Raw genomic sequence first — 20,721 nt, forward strand, 5'->3', positions numbered from 1 at the left:
AAGAAGATGTGGCACATATATACAATGGAATATTACTCAGACATAAAAAGAAACGAAATTGAGTTATTTGTAGTGAGGTGGATAGACCTACAGTTTGTCAAACAGAGTTTAGTAAGTCAGAAAAAGAAAAACAAATACTGTATGCTAACACATATATATGGAATCTAAAAAAAAAAAAAAAAAGGTTCTGAAGAACCTAGGGGCAGGACAGGAATAAAGATGCAGATGTAGAGAATGGACTTGAGGACACAGGGAGGGGGAAGGGTAAGCTGGGACGAAGTGAGAGAGTGGCATGGACATATATACACTACTAAATGTAGAATGGATGGCTGGTGGGACGCAGCTGCATAGCACAGGGAGATCAGCTCGGTGCTTTGTGATCACCTAGAGGGTTGGGATAGGGAGAATGGGAGGGAGACGTAAGAGGGAGAGGATATGGGGATATGTGTATACGTATGGCTGATTCACTTTGTTATACAGCAGAAGCTAACGCACCATTGTAGAGCAATTATACTTCAATAAAGATGTTGGAAAACAAACAAACAAACAAACAAACAAAAAATACTTGAGGTCTTATGAAACAATAAAAAAGGAAGTAAAAGAAGACATGAATATTTCCAAAATACATCATTATGGTGCATATTTGTTAAATCAGGAATATAAACATATACCTTACATAAATCAGGAATATAAACATATACCTTACATAAATCAGTAACCTATAGATTAAAATATAGAGCAATAAACAGAGAAAATCTAAGCTGAGCTGAGATATTGTTCCACTAGTGAGGACAGTGGACAGTGTGCTGACATGATAGAAGCTTGGCTTAATGCAAAGCAAAAAGCTTCTTCTAAGGAGATATTTTTGAAAGTAGCCTGGCTATGCCATATTTAAATTTTGTTTCTGTTGCCTCATGTTTTTCTGACAGAATGTATTCAAGGAAGAGGTGCTTTGCTATCAAAAGTCTTACCACATAGACTTTTATTATTTGGTCTATGACTTTCTATTAAAAAATGCTTTCTCAAGATATTAGTCTATTTTAGGTCTTCAAATATTTACGTGTTCTTAAGAATCAGAAAATATGGATAATATTTATTGTGTTCATATTTATGCTGTTAGGAAGATAAGCTTACAAATTTATGTAAAACATTTTAATTGTCAAATGGGATAAGGCTGAATATACTAAATATATATCCAGTTTAAAATGCCAGTGCGTTCCCTTTCCAAGAAAATAAATATTTCTAAATGTCCCAAATGGTGATCGGCAGAGAGAGGAGTTTTATAAAGATAAAAAAAGCATTAGATAAATAGTTTTAAATAGAAGTAAATATCAATTCAGCATGTTCAGAAGAGAGGAGGAATAGACTTTTATAATGTTTCCTCATATTCACCATTCAGCCAAAAGTTCATCCGTGTATTTATTCATTTGACAAATACTTCTGAGTGCTTATTAAGTGAATAGGATGCCCTGGAGGGCACTGGGAATATAATGGTGAACAAAGCATAATCCTGGCCTAAGCGCAAGGGATTTATGGTCCAGTAGTGAGGGGTGGGGTAGGGGAGCTGACAAATAAACCTGTTCTTACAAAAAGGAATTATAAGTAGCCAGAACATGGGATGAGGTGAGATGAGGTGAGAGATGGGGGAGGGGATCAGAGAATGGTCTAAGCAATAGGCATTCAATATACAACCACAGAGGCTCATGAGAAGATTAGAATGAAAACCTCCTATTTCACTTTAGCAAAGATAAACTTGAAGTAGCTTCCCAAAGTTTCTTCCTAACTCAGTCACTTCTCAAGATTGTTTTCTTCCAGTTACGGTCTCCACACATTTTCACTTGAACACTTCTGCCACATTTATAGTTTTGGCAGTGGTAAGCGCTGGTCTCAGTGGATCCTGAAATGCTTTGGCCTGAACAGCACAGATGATAGAGTGGAAGGCATAACTCATAGCACAACATTTGGGGGAGCTACTTTAACACTTCTTCCACTCTTGGATACCACTCCATCCTGTTATGAGACACTTCAAGCATTAGCCCTAGACTCCTGCAGTTTTCTACCATTCTCTGTTTATGTTTTTTCATTAAACTAAAGGCCTTGTTGTTTAGATTTCCAACTGGGGAGATGGGTGGGAGATGTTTGGGTTTGAAGTGTAGGTGGGTGTGTGAAGGCTATAAGCAATACTGCTTAGGAAAGGAGAGTTCCTCTTATTTTTTCCCAGAAACATTTCCAAGGGCTGTGGGGAATAAGAAAGCCATATAGAGACATTTATAATAGCAAAAATATAACCATCTAATCTTTCAATCACAAATGATAGCATATCTAAAAATAGAGTAGGAAAATAAAAATGAAACTATAGCTGGAAAAAATATTCTCTTACCATAGTATGTAAGATACTCTGCTGTGTGTAAAAATGTCAATGAAACCAGAACATTGAAAATCCAATTTATTCCAGATGAACATGCATTTCCTGTACTTCTTGCCCAAAGGGGATATATTTCAGAATTCACAGTCCAAGGCATTGGTCCCATTCCTGAGAAATACAAAATGAATTTCAGTAAATGTAGTAAGAAATTTAAAAGCGTAGTTTTTCTCCTTTAAATAGAGACAATTTAATTAATACAACAATAATAACAACAAAGCCTTTGTTTACCAGGTGCGAAGAAAACAAGATATAAAATAAGGCCCAGAAGTGCAGTCCAGGAGTATGGAGTAGGGCAGAAATTGTAAGCCCAAAATACTTCTTCTGTTTTGAATTTGGTTTCATTTTCACACCTGAAAAATAATGCAATATAAATATTAACTTAGGGTTTTAGGGTATAGTTGCAGAAATTCAGTGTGATCATCTAGAAGGTATTTGGAAGTTCCTTAATGTCATTAAGGAAAAGAATCCAAGATGTTTCTCTTGAAAAATAATTTAAGATTTAAATAGGAGGATTAGATATGTAAGCTCACATAAAACTTTTTAGAGCTGAATATAATTCAAGAACAACAACACATTGTGCTTTCAACTCAACAGCAAAAAAACAATCTGAATGAAAAACGGGCAGAGGATCTGAATAGACATTTTTCGAAATAAGACATACAGATGGCCAACAAGCGCATGAAAAGGTGCACAACATCACTATTCATCAGGTAAATGCAAATCAAAACCACAGCGAGATATCGTCTAACATCTGTTAGAGTGACTATCATCAAAAAGACAAGAAATAAAAAGTGTTGGCGAGGATGTGGAGAGAAGGGAACCCTCATGCATTGTTGGTGTGAATGTAAATTGGTGCAGCCACTATGGAAAACAGCATGGAGATTCTTCAAAAACTTAAAAATAGAACTACCATACGATCCAGCAATTCTACTTCTGGGTATTTTTCAGAAGTAAACAAAAACACTAACATGAAAAAATATCTGCACTTCCATGTTCACAGCAGCATTATTTTCAATAGCCGAGACATGGAATCAACCTAAGTATCCATCAATGGATGAATGGATAAAAAAAAATGTGGTGTGTATATATAGTATACACATATATATAGTATTCAGCCATTAAAAGATGGAAATCTTGCCATTTGAGACAACATGGATGGACCTTGAGGGCATTATGCTTAGTGAAATAAATCAGAAAAAGACAAATACTATATGATCTCACTTATATGTGTAATATTAAAAAAAACAAAAACAAAAAAGAGCTCATAGATACAGAGAACAGATTGGTGGTTGCCAGGGGTGAGGGGTAATGTGAGGTGAAAATGGGTCAAAAGGTACAAATTTCCAGTTATATAATAAATGAGTCATGAGGATGTAATATACGCCATGGTAGGTATAGTTAATAATACTGTATTGCATAAGAGAGTAGATCTTAAAAGTTATCATAAGAAATAAAATGTAAATATGTGTGGTGACGGATGTTAGCTAGACTTATTGTGTTGATTTCCCAATATATTCAAATATTGAATCATTGTGTTGTACACCTGAAAGTAATATAATGTTGTATATGTAAAAATATACCTAAAAAAAAAAATTGTGTTTCATACCCATTTCATACATCAGACATGATTTCCAGTTAGTCCTTGAAGGCTGCAGCAACAGTTTAAAACCACTGAGAGTAAGTAGGTTGTAGTAGAAAGCTTTAGATTTTGCAGTTAGGACACGAGTCAAATTCCAGAACCAGATTTTTTTCATCTGTAAAATGGGGTATAATGCTTAACAGGTAATTTTAGGGATTAGAAGGGTCACCTGGAAAGGGGTGATAGGGGAACGTGGGCAGGGAGCAATGCTTATTTCTTATTCAAACTAACCCTTTACTTTCCTGTTGTGTGTACTTGCTTCTCTATCAGTCACTCCCTGCTGCCTTTGCTTCCTAGTTCTACAGTGAAGCAAAGTCTCCTATTGTTCTAGACTGATTCTCAAGTTGAACTTCCAATTCTTTACCTTAATTGAAATCTGAATTGCACCTGAAGACATGATCAGCCTGAAAAACTTTCTTATCCTTTACTGTCATTTTTTTAGGCTATTGTTTTCTCTCTACCAACCTCTATTTTTGAACCTTGACATCTAAGCCCTGTTATTATTGCTGTGTTTATGACCTCCATGGTAACACCCCATCTGACTTGATGCCTGGTCAGTCATCTTCTCCATCCCTCTCATCCTCTGTCACATTCATTTATGTCTACTTCTGGCCTGTCTGATAACTTGGCTTCATAGTTCCTTATTTAACCTCTGAAACTGTGGAAAGGGCATTATAATTAGCTTGATTTGGGACTATTTTACTTCAAAATTTTACTGTTTTACTTCTCAAACTTAAGAGCATTCCACTTCTGATTACAAGCACTTTATTTCTTCATTTCTGGTAGCTTGTTCCACACCCAAATTACAATCTTTAGATTCTACACTCCTCTGTGTTCATTCACATCACTGCTTAGACCATGCCAATACTGTCTTCGCTGACCTCTAGAATCCATCTTTCATTCCTCCATGCTTGCCTGTCATTCTCACAGTTTCAGTTCCCAACCCTGAGCGGGACCATTAACTTCCTTTAATAACTGCTTTTCAGAAGCTGGGCAAAATTATGAAACCATGCTGCTGAGTTCTATTAAAAGTTCATGCTATTTCTTCTCAGTTGGGTTCCTAATTATGCTTATTTTTATCCTTTATTGTCTTCTGTACTGAATTTTCTGCTTATTTCAGAGTAGACATTGAATAAACTTTTTGTCAACTGGTGCCTCAATTAATTAAAATATTTCTTACTATCCTCTAGTCATGAAATCTTTCCCTCTCTTTCTGGGTATGAAGAACTTGCCTCCATCTTTAAGACAATTGAGGACTTTCAATTTGAATACGCTCAATTTTTCTCTACTGGACCTCTACTTTTCTATATTTTATTTTAGATTCTTCTCCTACCTAGAATGGTAACATGTCCCTTTCTAAGGTCTGCCCTTCCTATTAGTGGTCCTGCATCTCATTCTCCTTCTGTCTCCTCTGGGGTCATGTTCCATCAGTAGTCAATTCTCTTTATGCTATCTTTAGTTTCTTCCTACTTGAGCCTACCCTTCTGTTTACAACACAAAAAATTACTCCTATTAAAATCTTTCATCCCTCTCATATTACTACTACTAGCTCATCTGAAATTACAAAGAAGTTTATACTAGTGAGCTCTGTATCCTTACTATCCACTCTTTCCTACACAAGCCCATTTCCCCACCTACTCAGACACCTGCCCGATTCTTACTCAGTCTCTATTTTTTTCCGAATCTGCTCACCCCAGAATCGATGACCTCCTAATCCCCAAATGCACTTATCTTGCCTTAATTCTGAGGCTCTTTGATTACCCTGTGGTGGTTGATATTGCTGAAAACCCTCCTTCCTTCTCTTTCCCCTTTGCTTTTATATCTATATATCCATCTCAACTCTCTGATACATATGTCTTCATTGCTTTTTAAAATGCCTCTTCCTCCCCTCAGCCTCTAAACATAGGTGTTCTCTAAGGTTCTGGTTTGGAGCTTATACCCTCTCCCTTAATCATCTCATCTAATTTTAGGGACTTTTGATCTCCACATGGATGCTCCCTGACAGGGAGCCTAGCCTTGACCATTTCCTCAAGCTCCATTTAATAGAATTTATATATCTGCTGAATATCCATATCTAGATTTCCTGCTATGGCTACAATGGAATGCATTGTCTACTCCAGGAGGTAGAGTGAGGCTGTTCTGAGTTCAACTCATGACTCTACCACTTATAAGCTCATTCATTCAAAAATTTATATAATGAACACTTTTATATGTGTCAGACATTAGAGATAGAGCTATGAACAAAATAACCCTTTGCACTTATGGAAACGAGGGTTTAGTGGGCACAGGCACAGTCCTGTTTTCTGATCTGTAAAATAGGGGAAAGGACTATTTTCATAGGCTGTTGGCAACATTAAATGTGATTATGCGTGCTGAGTGCTTAGCACACTGCCTGGCATGTAGTGTACGCACAATAAATATTACTTTAATAGTGCTTCTCACGACGTTTCTCTGAGTTGAAATGGAGTTGAAAATAGTTGAAATCTTGGAGTTATCGTCAATATTTTCTTATCCATCTCTCTTTAAATTCTCTATACTTTTAGGTCCAAGTAAAGAAGGGTGGCCATGACTATGAGCTCTGGGACTGCCATCCTACTTTCAAATCTAGGTTAGGACACTCAGATTTGAAGCTCATATGTATGTGATCTAGGCACTTAACTTTGAAAAGCCTGTATCCCCACCTGTGAAATAAGGATTTTCCTGGCACCTACGTCAAAGAGATATTTTGAAGAATATATGAGTTAATGTATGCAAAGAATTTCAAAAGAAATCATAATTATATTTCCTAGATGGAACTTCTTGAATCTAACTCTTCCTCTCTATGTGCATTCATACCACCCTAATTCAGACTCTTGAGTGTTTGTTTCACCAACTGTATCTGTCTGTGGCAGACTCTAGAGTAGACACTCTATGACCCATGTTTCCTGATGTTCACGCTCTTGGATCATCCTCTCCCCTTAAGTGTGGGGGTGACCTTTGACTTGTTGGTTAGAAACCAACAGAATATGGCAAAAGTGACAGGACACATGTGATTAAGATTACAGTGCTATTTAGCTGAAGTCTCTCACTCCCTTGCTGGCTTTCAAAAAGCAAGCTGCCACGTTACGGAATGCCAGTGTTGGAATGCTCATGGCAAGAACTGAGAGAAGTCTTTAGGAGCTGAGGGTAGCCTTTGGTTGACAGCTAGCAAGAAACTGAGTCCTTGATACAAAAGTTACTGAATTCTGCCAACAAAAACTAATCCTTTCCTAGTTGAGCCTCAGATGAAATCACAGCCCCAGTCAACACTTTGATTGTAACCTTGTGAGACCCTAAGCAGAGGACCTAGCTAAGCTGTGCCTAGACTCCTGACCCACAGAAACTGATATCATAAATGTTGGTTGTTTTAAGCTGTTAAGTTTGTGGTAACATTGTTATGCAGCAATAGAAAACAAATACAGTTTCTGAATTATTTTTCCTGCTTCTAGCATTCCTTTCTTCAAACTACTACCCCATCAAGTTGAGCTCTTTAGAGCATTGTTCTTGCCACCTCATTGCTCAAAAACTCTCACCCTCCTTATTCCAAATGCCTATGAAATGGGGCCTGCAAAATTTGGCTGTAGCCTACCTTATCCGGTACTGTTGTATACAATCTCTTTCTCCAACTAAACTAAACTACTTATTTTCTGAATCTACCTTCCAGACCCAGCATCTTCTACGCATGCCATTTCCTCTAACTGAAAGTAAATTCTCACTCCTGATCTCCACCATCAAAATCTACCTCAGTCCTCAAGGCTAGTACAGATGCCACCCATTCACCTGTCTGAAATATTCTCTCCCTCCTCTCAATGCCTTTTCATTTTCCTCATCTATATTGTTATCACATAGTGCTCTGTATTATGCTGTCTGAATATACTCCCTCTTCTACTGTCCTGAGCTCTCATCCCAGGCAGCGTAGCACAAAGGTTAAGGACACAGGGTCTAGAGTCAGGCTGCATGGTTTTGAATCTCAGTTCTGCCACGTACCCACTGTTTAACTTTGGGCAAGTTACTTAACCTCTTTGTACCTTGGTTTTCTAATCCGTAAAATGGGAGTCCCTAATAATAGACTTGTTACAAAGATTAATTGCTCAGCACAAAGAAAGCAAGTTATCTAAGTGTTTGCCAAAGAATAGTCATTTTTTTGTCTCCCTTCTAAAAATCTCAACCTCTAGTCCATAATAGTACTCTGTATAGAGAAAAATGCTCATTGAATGATGAATGAAGCATACATTTGTTTAATAGTGAGTAGTAAACAGCATTAGAAATCCCCTGATCAATAATCCTCCACCTTCACTTCCCACTAGTCAAATAGTCTTTTGGGTTGTGAACATCTTAAAATGAGAAAATAGGATAGAAAGTGGGAGAGGGGAGGGGAATGATGGGAGAAAGGGATGGAGGGGGAAGAAAGGGAAAAGACAGGCTGCTGTGGAGAGAAATGCTTACAAATAATCAAATCACTAAAATTCACTAAAAAATTCTATTTACTATTTACACTGATTATTATCAAAGTTCCTTGCATGATTGCTTGCTGGAACAATGGAAAGCAGGATATTTTCAGGTACACTCTGTGCTTGCTGTGATGTAGCTTTTAACCATCTGGACACACACATTTATATGCATAAAAGGCTAACGCCTCTTCATCCTCATGCTGATTTTAGGAAAGCACTGCAGGCATGGACCTGGCAGAGTTACATACCCAGCAATACGTAGACAGCTAATGACTAAGAATGTGACATCACACATGACCTTCAAAATATAAACGCTAGAAATTCCAACTAAAAAATAAAAAATGTATATTCCAAGTGTTATTGCAAAATACCCTCATGTGTTCCTGGCTTAGTGACTGCTGGTGGAAGAACACAATGCTCTGGGGAAAGAACAAAAATACTCTGACATCAGTGTGTGGGTTGGGATAAGAAAAAGTCATGCTCTCTGATAGGGCGCCTTCTCACCACATCCTAGAGCAAAACCAGAAAATAATTACAATAATGGCAGCTGTGCAGATAGTGCTGCAGTGGACAAAGCAGAAGAATCATATGCAAACAGGCAAAATAGGTCTCATTTTGGCAGAGTGAGAGAACTACTCTTTACTAGCAGACTAGACTAACACCTGATATGTAGACCAAAAAAATGATTAGTTCCCTGTTTCAGCCATGGAGCCCACAGTGCTTCCCTTAATAATGCAGCTAGAAATTAACAGCCTTCTTTGAAGGTAGAACAATCCTCCCTTGCCTACTCAACACCCACCCCAAAATCAGTTCATACATAGAGCTATTTCTGCCTATTTTTTGGTGTTACTTCTCCATCAGATCTCTAAAGAGTTTTGAACCAAAGAAATAACCAAAGGAACTAAGTGGTGCAATTGCTCTTGCCACAATTAACCATAAGGAACTTATTCTTTGCTTCCTACACAGGACAAGCTTTTTGTTTTGTTCCTTTATTTACTATGATGGAATTATTTAAGTGCTTCATGTTCATGTATGGGGGATGGGTGAAAATACAACTTGTATTTATAGCACAAAACTTCTAATTTTATCTATCCAATCCTAATCATTGAGAAACCTACAGAACTTTGCCACCTTCCCAAAAGAGTTTATAAAAGACCTGGGGTTTTGGAGAAGGGAAGGGACAGGTTACTACGATTTGTGTGACACATCTACCATTCTTCTACTGTGTTTACTGCACATGCTTTACTTGTCAATTCATTACGTAGAAGTGTGAGTGAAGCATGATTTCATCTCCAATTCCTGATGCAGGACTGTGGTTTCTTTGAACAAGATCATTAAGCTATCACCTCAAAACCAAATGGACACTGCTAAGGGTTAAATTTAATAGTTCTTTATCTATAGGAATTTATGATCTGATTACACATTTATAGTCTGATGTTGGTGGTAGAGAGGTACCTAGAAAAGGATAGAGTATCTCCCCAGGAAAGGACACCTTCACTTTTGTCTGAGGAGAAATAAAGAAACACAATGCCAATCAATCAGAGGACTAGGATGATATAAATTTATAAATAACCCTAGCCATGAGAAATTTCAAATCAGCAAAGCAACCAGAAAAAGTTACTCTTACAAACGTGAATCATTACTACACAGACAGTGTAATTTCTGTTCACTAGTATAATTCCTGTATAATAAACTAACATGAAATAAACTTATGTCAAGCATAAGTTGAACTGCAACATAGCATTTAAACTCTAACATATCTGTAGTTGAATAATTTTAGGAAAGTATGGCTCCCGAGCTTGCAGTATGCAGACCATGATGAACATCTTGGCCTTGGATAATTTTCTATTGTCAAGCCTTTTCCCCTGTTTTCATGTTTTACGTTTTTCCTGCAGAGGACTGTCACATAAAGGCAAGTTGAAAAAAATCACCTCTTTTGTTAATTACTATTATTTTCTGGTGAAAATAAAACCTTTAGAATTATTGAGATGATTAAACATGGACATCGGTAAATTTCAAAAGCACTAGAAATTTGGAACTAAAAGCCATTTTTATTGAATAATAAAGAATTAATAAAGTTTTATTTATATATAAATCACTGAATATAAACCATATACCAGTATGTTGGCTAGCTTATATGTCCTAAATATGTGAAAAAGATGGACAGAATATGAGTGGGCAAGCAAATGAAAATAATAATAATACTTAAAGCTGATGAAGATACAGTGGTATTGGTATAGTCTTTAATTCTGGTAAGAATTTAAGTTAGTATAACTTCCTCTTGGGATGAAATCTGGCAGTTTTATGTAAGAATATTCACACCCAAATATTCCTGACCCCAAGTTTCATTCCTAAAATTTATCCTTAGAAAATGATCTAAATGGAAAAATATTATATGCTGAAAGATATACTTTCACTGTACTTTTATTTATCACAAGCATAACATAGTTAAATAATTAGAAAAATTGCTGATATACTACAGTGGAGGGTAGTTAAGTCAATTAAGGTACCACAACTGAATAGAATAAAGGAGCCATTAAAATAATAATTATAAAGTAAGCTGGGCCAAGCCACAAAGGATGGTCTGGGTTTGAAGATTGGTCAAAATGTCTTAGATTTAACTTCAGTTACTTTCATTTTGGTATCAAACTGGCAAACAAACAGTACAATGGATGCACAATTAAGGACCCAAGTAAGAGGACATGGTCCCCTGTTGCCTGTCTGGCCCCTCCCAGACTTGTCTCTGAAGTTCTGTGCTCAATGTAGAGTAAAGAATCTGCCAAGTCAGAGGAGCCCTGAACTCTGCCTTGGAGAGAGCTCACATTAGCATTCAGGGTTCAACTCCATTTCTGTGTAAGAAAAATTTTCCACTGTATTACTTAATAAGAAAATACTTCATTCTTTTTCTTACTGCATCATCACACCTACCTGGTCATGGTCTACTTTGTAAAGATTACCTGGGAACATGGAAAATGCCATGAAGTTGGCAGTATAGGGGATATCAAACTCAAAATATTATCTAGGATATAAGGTTATATGGGTAAGAGTAAATGGAAACATGGAAAATTGGGGGGAAAGTAAATCTATTAAGATGATGATTGTTTTCACTTTTGAATTTATAGTTGTGATAGTGTCACTCTGACAAGGTGGGAAAACCTTTAGTGACTCGTAGACAACTAATCTTGGGATTCTTCTTCCATTTTTTTTCACTCTAAAATTTTTCCCATAGTAAAGGCAGACATTAAAGTTATTAGCTATTCTTCTGCTTCGACTGGCACTGAAAGGAAGGGAAATCTTGCCTTTGAATTACATACCTTCTCCATCACGCTGTTACCCAAAAGGGTTCAAAAGCTTTGGTTTGCATATTTATATGCCATAGTCATCACTACACTGCTTCCCTTCTCAGGAGTCTCACAGGGCCTGCCTCTATCCACAGCTTAGGGGTCTCCCATGTGCAAATGGTAATGCTCTGTCCCACAAACTGCCTGCCTAGCTCTAACTATGTTTGACACCAAGGCTGTCAATAGCCTTGGCATAGGGTGGATGCTTTATACCAGAGAATGTTGAGAAACGATTTATATTTTCTCTCTCTCAGGAAGACAGAATATGAAATATCTGAAGAGGATAGAGCAATACAGAAGTGGAAAGACTCAGAGAGAGAAGAATAGGCAGAGGTCATAAGAAGGGTCATGTAGCTGATAGCCATGGGGGACATGCAGAAGAGAGAGGCCAAGAGCAGACAGCTACCAGTCTGATGATTACTATTCTAGATATCCATGAAGCAGGGCTGGGTAGAAGTTGAGACTTTTTTCTTTCTCATTTCCCCCCTTACTTTTCTATGCAACTTTACCATAAAACTTCCATTAACTGAGGAAATCAAGTGTGTCTCTGTTCTTCTCAACATGAGAAGTTCTAACAAGATAAAGGCTAAGTTCTATGATCTACTGATCCTGATTCTAAATCTATAAAATTCCACAGGTCCTCAAAAGAGTGTACAGAGTGTATCACAATGGCCATACAGATGCATTCCTGCAACAAGGTTTTTTCAAACATCACAACATTTCCCCATGTAGTCACTGTGGGAGGTGCTACACTTATTCTAATTATGCTGTATTATATTGCTCATATTTTCTAGAATTCCTTTGGGAATCATATTCAGAATCTGCTTCTTTGTCAGTCAAGAAAATCAACCTTATTTTTTTTTTCTTTTACTTTCTACTTCAGGCTCTCTTCCTTTCCTTTCCTTCCCTCTTTTTTTTTTATTTCTTGCTATCGTGAGGCAATCATGAGGAATTCTGAAGTACTGGGTGGAAAGAAGAGACTGAACCAATGGAGTGGAGGTAGGGAAACAGTGTAATGGAAATAACAGCAACAAACACAGAGAAAAAGTGCATTTGTGTGTTATGGGCTCTAGAACAGTGAGAAATGAGAGGGATGATGCTAAATGGGGTTTGCTGAAGGCACCCTTCTCCAATCATCAGTATATAAGCTGATAGCCACTTGCTGTGATATCTTAAATGATGTTCATTACCTGGCACAATGTATACATTCGTCAAATAAATGAATGAAGAAAAGGCTTAATGTGTTCAATAGAGTTATTCTGCTGGTTACTACTGATTTAATAATTTAATAACAATTTAATAATTAAAAACAAATTTTCAAATAAAAAATACTAAAGCAAGTAAAATTAGTAATACAATTTATATATTATATATATAAAGGGTTAGGATTGGTCCTCATGTGATTGTGCTGTGACAAGGATCTCAGGATGGGGAGTTATACCACCCCTCTCAAGTTTCAATCAGAGACTTGAGGTTTGTCCACACTGAAGGGTTCTCTCTCCTACCTGACTTCTTTTACTGCTCCCGTTTTACTTGGGGACCTTTCTCCAGTGAGGACACAGCACCTCTATCTTCCTTCTTCCTTCCCTGGGCTTCACAGGCCAGTACTCAGTACAACATTTTACACATAAGCAATGCTCAATTAATGTTTGTTAAATAAAACAATAAAAATAATTTAATCAGTTCCCATTAAGCTGGTCTTTGATCATCTGACACTCATTTCTTATATTGTAATTTAATTTCACCAATTAAATTACAATACTATTTTACAATTATATTGTAAGCATTAGAGAAGACAGATATATTTGTCTTTAAAATTTTTTAAATTCTAAGAAGGTTATTGCTACTTACTTAAAAGAGTTATTGCCTGTGGTAGTACATGTTTCCATGCCATAGGCATTGCAAAATCCATCTGTATCATTTCAAACCACACCAAGACTCTGATCTGATTTTCTTTCCACTGCAAGAATGCTTGCACAGGATCCCTCACTTGTTTTTATTTGCAGGTGCATGGGAATGAATGTAGCTGATATTGCTGTAGGCTATCTTGATACAAACAATGGTATAATTTGTTCTTGGATTCTTTTCAATCCATGCTACAGCTGCCTTCCATCAAGTGTGAGTTCTATGGCTTCTTTATGAAAATTGTGCTCCCAACAGAAATGTCCTTGAATAACTGTAAATCTTCACTTGATGAAACTGACTAATATTTGTATAAAGTATTACACTATACAATACACCTTAATGTACATTAACTCATTTAATTCTCATAATAATCCAAAGCAACAGCACCATTCTTCCCATTTTGCATATGCTACAAGCCTTTTTAAAATACAGTGATTTTCCCAAGATTACACAGCAGAGGTAACAAAGATTTGAAATTCAGTGTTATCTGTTTCCTTCACCTTCAACATAATCATCCCACCAGTTAACGTATATACGAAAACCTCTCTCTTGGGGTACTTAACTTTCTGTGGAATTTAAATGGAAAAAGAATTGAGATGAAAACTCTGCTTGAAATCTCCCCTAAGTCAGTGTTCTGCCTTAATGTCGGGAGTAAAGTCAGTCATTTAAACCTCTATCTAAAATGAGGAGAATAAAATGCTTCCTGAAGAGCATTAGGAATGAAAATAAGCAGCATCATGGCAAACCTGGGCCTCTGTGTGTTGTACATTCTCTTTTGACTCAGCATCCATTTTTTCTCCAAAGCACAAAACAATAATTAGAAGAAAAAGAATGCTTATATAAGCTGGACACTAAAATATCATATAACAATCTCAATAACTGGCTAACTCATTTGAGGACAACACTACAAATGTATGACAAGGAAAACAGTCATTCTAATATTATAAGATGGCAGTATAGCAGTCTTTAAGTAATACATATTCTAAAACACAAAGCTACCTAATGACTTTGTCTGATACAGTTATAAGGAATTTAAAAAAAGTTTTCCCAGAAGTTTCTTGGAGGATGATGAAAATACATATGGAATGTCTCAGCAATTACTTAAAAAGAAATAGTGCCATTAGTTATTGACATAAAAATTTTGTAAATAATGAGATGGAAAGTCAATATAATAAAACTGTAAGACAGTTTCACATTATTTTATCTCAAATTACTGCTAAAGTGAAAATGTAATAGCTTAACAAATTAAGCATTATAACTGCAATTGCCTGTTTTCTCACTTCCTGATTTGTAATAGAAATTTCTGAAACACCTTTTATCAGCAATGAAACAGAACTATAAAACAGAAAAGATGCGTCTCAATCGTTCTAAGCAAAGGATGGTTTTTCTACCATTTCGGTGAATACAGCTAAACAGGTCCATTGAAATCCACCATATCCTTCCTTCTTATCTGTTCCTGGCACTGGAGCAAAGCAAACTGTGTCATACTCACCATCACACTCATCCTCCTAAAAACAGCTGTGGCTTCAAGCTGGGGGAGGCCCCTGCACCAGCCTTACCTGGCACCTCCTCCACTTCACTACCATCAATCACCCCTGTGCCTCCAACCCCAGCCCAGAGGCAGGTTCACAGTTGGGGCTCATTAAATATTTGTTAAATGAATTACTTTATTTCCAAAACAATTTTATGTTAAGGATAGAATGAATTAGCAATGTAATGTATCTTTTATTCTTTGTGTGAATTTTCATATATTTTGATAATCTACAGCAGGTATTTAAAGCTACATAAATTTTAACTCCAAGTAATTACTCATTTGATTATTATTTCAACAAATAAAGTCTGTGTGTTCTAGGCATGAGAATAAGCATTAGAATAGATGAAATTAAATATTAAATCATTCTATCATTCAACAATCATTTATTACAAGCTAAGTGCCAACTGAAATTATTAGAAACACAGCCAAAAAGAAATTGTCAGGTGAAGTGAGATGGGAGTTTTTATATTTCCCAACACACACACACACACACATACCATAAAAGAAATATTTGTGGAAATCTGTGGTATTTTTCTTCACAGAGAGAGAAAAGGGTCTGGTAGCAATGGACAAAAGTGGAGGGTGGGCTTGGGTAGGACTCTGACGTATCTTGAAGGAGGGGACTTAGGCACATTTGCCTGTATTTGTAGGGTTGTTTAGGCGATCATCTCTAATGCCTGGTAATGAGGACTATTCTGGGCAAGTGAATAAGCAATGGACAATCTGAGATTATGGGTGTCGCATGAACATGTGAACTGAGAATTACTCAATGTTTGGGTTCTATCTTGGATCCTAGATAAACTTGTACTCTGTGGGGTTAGGGTAACCATGGTCATGGAATTATGCCTAGAAATAAGGCCAAGGTCTTAGCAGATACAGACAAATTTTAGGGTGAAAAGCATATACTCAAACTTAAGGAAGGCTTGCTATGCTTTTATTACAAAGTAAAAGGTAGTCTCCTATTGAGAAAACCTTGAATTTACCTTGGGAGAAGTTTTCCCAGAAGGACCCTTGGAGCTAGTAATATGTCTCAAAGTTCTTTCACTTAAGGGAAAGGAGGTTCCAAAGCATCTGAAATACATTCTCAGCAGATACTGGTATATACAGAGAGAACACAAAATTCAGCGGTGGGTCCTCAGGGATAGTTAGATCAGTCTGGCTACCCTAATCACACCTAGAAAACCCAGTGTCACAAAATTTAGGAGTTGGGGAAACTTCAGACAAAGAATGTTAAATATGGGCTCAACCCTGGTGAGTGGATCATTTTTGCACTATCTTTACCATATGTGGAGTGTGGAGTGTGGGAGATAGCTCGTGGGCTTCTCTCTCCCCTATAACAGGTAAAAGACTATTCTCCCTGGAAAGTGAGTGCTACTTAAATTTAAGATTGCAGTAAATGGGCTACCCTGAGCTCCTTTTTGTCCCACTTTTGTTTGTTCTTGGCTTAGTACTTATAATAGCAGGAACATTTTTATATGAGTCAAATCATAGCCACAATTAAATTTTCTGTAAATGTTTTTTCTTTTAAAAAAGTTAAAATTAGGGCTTCCCTGGTGGCGCAGTGGTTGAGAATCTGCCTGCTAATGCAGGGGACACGGGTTCGAGCCCTGGTCTGGGAAGATCCCACATGCCACGGAGCAGCTGGACCCGTGAGCCACAACTACTGAGCCTGCGCGTCTGGAGCCTGTGCCCCGCAACGGGAGGGGCCGCGATAGTGAAAAGGCCCGCGCACCGCAATGAAGAGCGGTCCCCGCACCGCGATGAAGAGTGGCCCCCGCTTGCCGCAACTAGAGAAAGCCCTCGCACGAACCGAAGACCCAAACACAAAACAAAAATAAATAAATAAATAATAAAGTAGCTATTAAAAAAAAAAAAAAAAAAAAAAAAAAATCATCCCCTTGAAAAATAGTCTTTAAAAAAAAAAAAAAAAAAAAAAAAAAAAAACGGAAGCATCATCTATCATCCAACAATATTTCTAAAAAAAAAAAAAAAAAAAAAAAAAAGTTAAAATTAGGGCCCTGTAATGTAGTAAAACAATGTAATCAACCTAGATGTTAAGATAAACCTCTGATCCATATACCAGGAATGACTCAATCTGGTTAAAAGCTACAGAGGAAATGAAGATGGATTTGGGCATGTGGCCAGTTTTACACAGAGTTTGTTTAACAGAAACAAACTTTGCAATAGAGCAGACCAGGGTTTGAATTCTAGCTCAACTACTTACTAGCTTCCACCAATGACTTTAAGCAAGTTATTTAACCTACCTGAGGCTTGCTATCTTTCTTTAAAAATGCTTAGCATGTAATGAAATTATTATTATTATGAAAATAACAGTAATTATTCTTGCTATTAATAAAATGCATGTATTCAGCAGGCCTGGGCTCCAAAGACAAAAAAGAATATTTTTTCCTTCTATAAAGTTCTATACATTACAATACTCCCTTGTGGATATGATGTGTTTCCTAAAGGAGAAGGAAGTAATGTCATCTGGATTCCTAGGACATTATTTTTTTCTTCAGCTTATTTTATGTATTTATGCCAGTCACAAGCTTTTTGTTAGTCTTTTAATAAATTGTTATACTTCCTTAGCTTTCTCTTTTGTTCTTATTGAAACAATTTTTCCCTTCATTCAATCATGAATGAACTTATTGGTATTTCTATACAGTAATGTAAGCATTGTCTTTCAGACCATTATGATAAATTTTAGGATGAAAATGAATAAATAGCAAGGGTAAGAGTCAAGAGAAGGTGGCCTGTGAATAAATAGATGAATCATGATGCAAAGTGAATGGAAATAGTTGAGAGACTTAGCTCATATTTCTTCTTTGTCTAAAAATATAAAAGGGCCAATTCACCAAGTTTATTGATGATAAACTGATATTTGCTAGCCATGAATCGACCAAGAGAGGAGAGGTATTGTTACTCACTAAATGTACAATACAAGTTTACTGGTACTAAGATAATATGTGATCCTGTTACATGTGATAGGGTTCATTCATCATAGAAATTTGACTGAAGCATGAGAATATATCCTAAGAACAATTACATAGTAATCAAAATAATATTCTATTACATACTTGCTGAAGTATATAAAAAAAGTTTTCCACTTCTAGGAGACTTATGTACATTGAAATGAACTAATCATAACTTTCTACATGTGCAAAAGAATTAGAAAGCATCTAGAACGTTCCTAAAAATACTCAAGCTTGGCCTGTTAGGTCTGTAGTGATATAATGCTGCTTATGTTTTTGATAAGCACAATTAGCAGAATGCTGACCTCTATTAGAAAGTAGCTCAACAATCAAAGCTGCCCTGCAACCTGAATGTCCAAACTTCTACTTGAATTACTCATCTACATGTATCCTTTCATCATTAAATAAATATTTTGGTGTACTTCCTTAGAGCTCTTTTCCCACACATATTTAAAAATCTAGTTTGTGTGTGTGTGTGTGCAAATAAAATTAGGTTCATGATATAGTTGTTTTATAGCCTGTCTTAATTTATTAAAATTTATCATACATACAAGGAACTTCTTATAAGATATTTATGTATACTTTAAAGAACAATAATAAGATAATCACTAATATACTCAACAACCAGGTTAAGAACTGCATCATTATCAGACTGCAGAAGCTGTCCGTGGGCCACTTTCTGATTGTATCCCCTCCCTTGGCCCACAGATAATCACTATCATTAATTCTGTGATAATTACGCTGTCTCTCTATTATGATCCTATTTATACACTCATTCCTAAAAAATAAATTTCTTGGTTGTGCCTGATTTTGAATTTAATATAATGGGATTATATGCTTTCTCTTATGACTTGCTTCATTCTTTAATATTATGCTTTTGAGATTTGTCCATGGTGATTCCTTTAGCTTATAGCTGATTTTCAGTGCTCTATAGTATATAGTTGTATGAACATACCAGTTTATCCATTCAATTGTTTTTTTCCAGTTTTAAAAAGTTGCATATAATGCTGCTATGAATATATTTTTAACGTGTCTCCTGGTGCATGTGTCTAAGAGTTTCTCTATTAAATACAGGGAAGTAGAATTGTGGGATGATAGGTATATACAAAGTCAACTTCATAGATAACACAAATCGTGTCCTAAGGAGTTGTACCAGTTTAGATTCTCCCCAGCAGTAGACAAGGGATAGCTCTGCACGGAACCTAAACAGTTTTTTTTTTTTTTTTAAAACATCTGCTAATCTGATAGATGAAATGGTAATCCATTATAGTTTTAATTTGCATTTCCTTAATTAAGAGCTAGAAGTATTATAATTATGTGAATATATTTGTCTATCTTGTCTACTAGACTGGAGGCACTTGAGGGAGAAATTTCCTTTTTATTTATCTTGTATTTCCAGAACCACATTCAATGTGATATATATATATATATATATAAAACAAATCTAATATCTGAAACCTCTGCAGGCAATTACTGCTGTTGTGTGTTTCTTTGATTCCCATTCATGGTGCCTAGTACCCTTGGATGTTTTGTGATTTGCTCTGTGAACTGCTTGCTTTCCTTGGAATTTTATCTATGGGAATGATTTGAGGCTTTGATTGAGGTTGATATTTCCAGATAGGATTTACATTTGCTTCTGCTAGACCCGCAGGAGCTGCTGTAAAACCAGGACCACTTTAGATTAAGTCCTCAGCTGGAGGTTTTACAGACACAGGGAGCATGAAGCCATACATAAGGGCTGACTTCTGGTTTTAAATTCTTGGGGTGGAGTGGTTTCCCCTTCTATCCACCTGAGGGCTGAGAAAGGAAAGTTTCCTTGTACTTTTCTGCAAGGGAACATTTTTTTTTTCTTTTATAACAGTTTTATCGAAGTATAATTCACATGCCATAAAATTCATCATTTTCCAGTATATACTTCAATGATTTTTAAGTGTATTCACATGGTTGTGCCACCATCATCACTATCTAATTTTGGAACATTTTCATCACCCCAAAGAGAACCCCCATCCTCGTTAGCAGTCTCCCCATCCTTCTTCCTTCTAGCCACTGACAACCATAATTCTACTTTCTGTCTCTAGATTTGCCCCTTATGGACATTTCATGGAATCGTATAGTATGTGGCCTTTTATAACTGGCTTCTTTCACTTAAAATAATGTTTTCAAGGTTATACATGGAAACTCATATTTCATTCCCTCTCAAATGCAGAGTGTAGCCCTTGACATCCTAACTTTACCTCAGTGTGACCAAGTTACTAAGTTTTAGCCATTGGAACGTGAGCAGAAATAATGTATGTGACTTCTAGGTCATTTTCTTAAAAGAAAGCTGCTTGCTCTCCCTTTCCTTTTTCCCCATTCCCATGGGTTGGCGCAAAGTGATGGTGATGGTGAGTTGGCTGAAACTATGTAGAAGGTATTATTCTTCAAATTAACAGAGAA

At 36.5% G+C, this 20,721-nt stretch overlaps 1 protein-coding gene across 1 annotated transcript in view; it reads right to left on the reverse strand.

Moving 5' to 3' along the window:
- The window catches only part of SLC2A13 (solute carrier family 2 member 13), a 446,857-nt gene that overhangs the window by 4,856 nt on the left and 421,280 nt on the right, over positions 1 to 20,721 (reverse strand). Inside the window, exons 8-9 of the mRNA XM_059935646.1 lie at positions 2,654 to 2,775; positions 2,381 to 2,533 (exon numbers count right to left, since the gene is read on the reverse strand). Of these exons, the coding sequence (XP_059791629.1) occupies positions 2,381 to 2,533; positions 2,654 to 2,775 (275 nt within the window). The remainder of the gene's footprint in view (positions 1 to 2,380; positions 2,534 to 2,653; positions 2,776 to 20,721) is intronic.

This window comes from Balaenoptera ricei, chromosome 10 (genome assembly GCF_028023285.1).
Source record: "Balaenoptera ricei isolate mBalRic1 chromosome 10, mBalRic1.hap2, whole genome shotgun sequence".
Taxonomy (NCBI): Eukaryota; Metazoa; Chordata; class Mammalia; order Artiodactyla; family Balaenopteridae; genus Balaenoptera; species Balaenoptera ricei.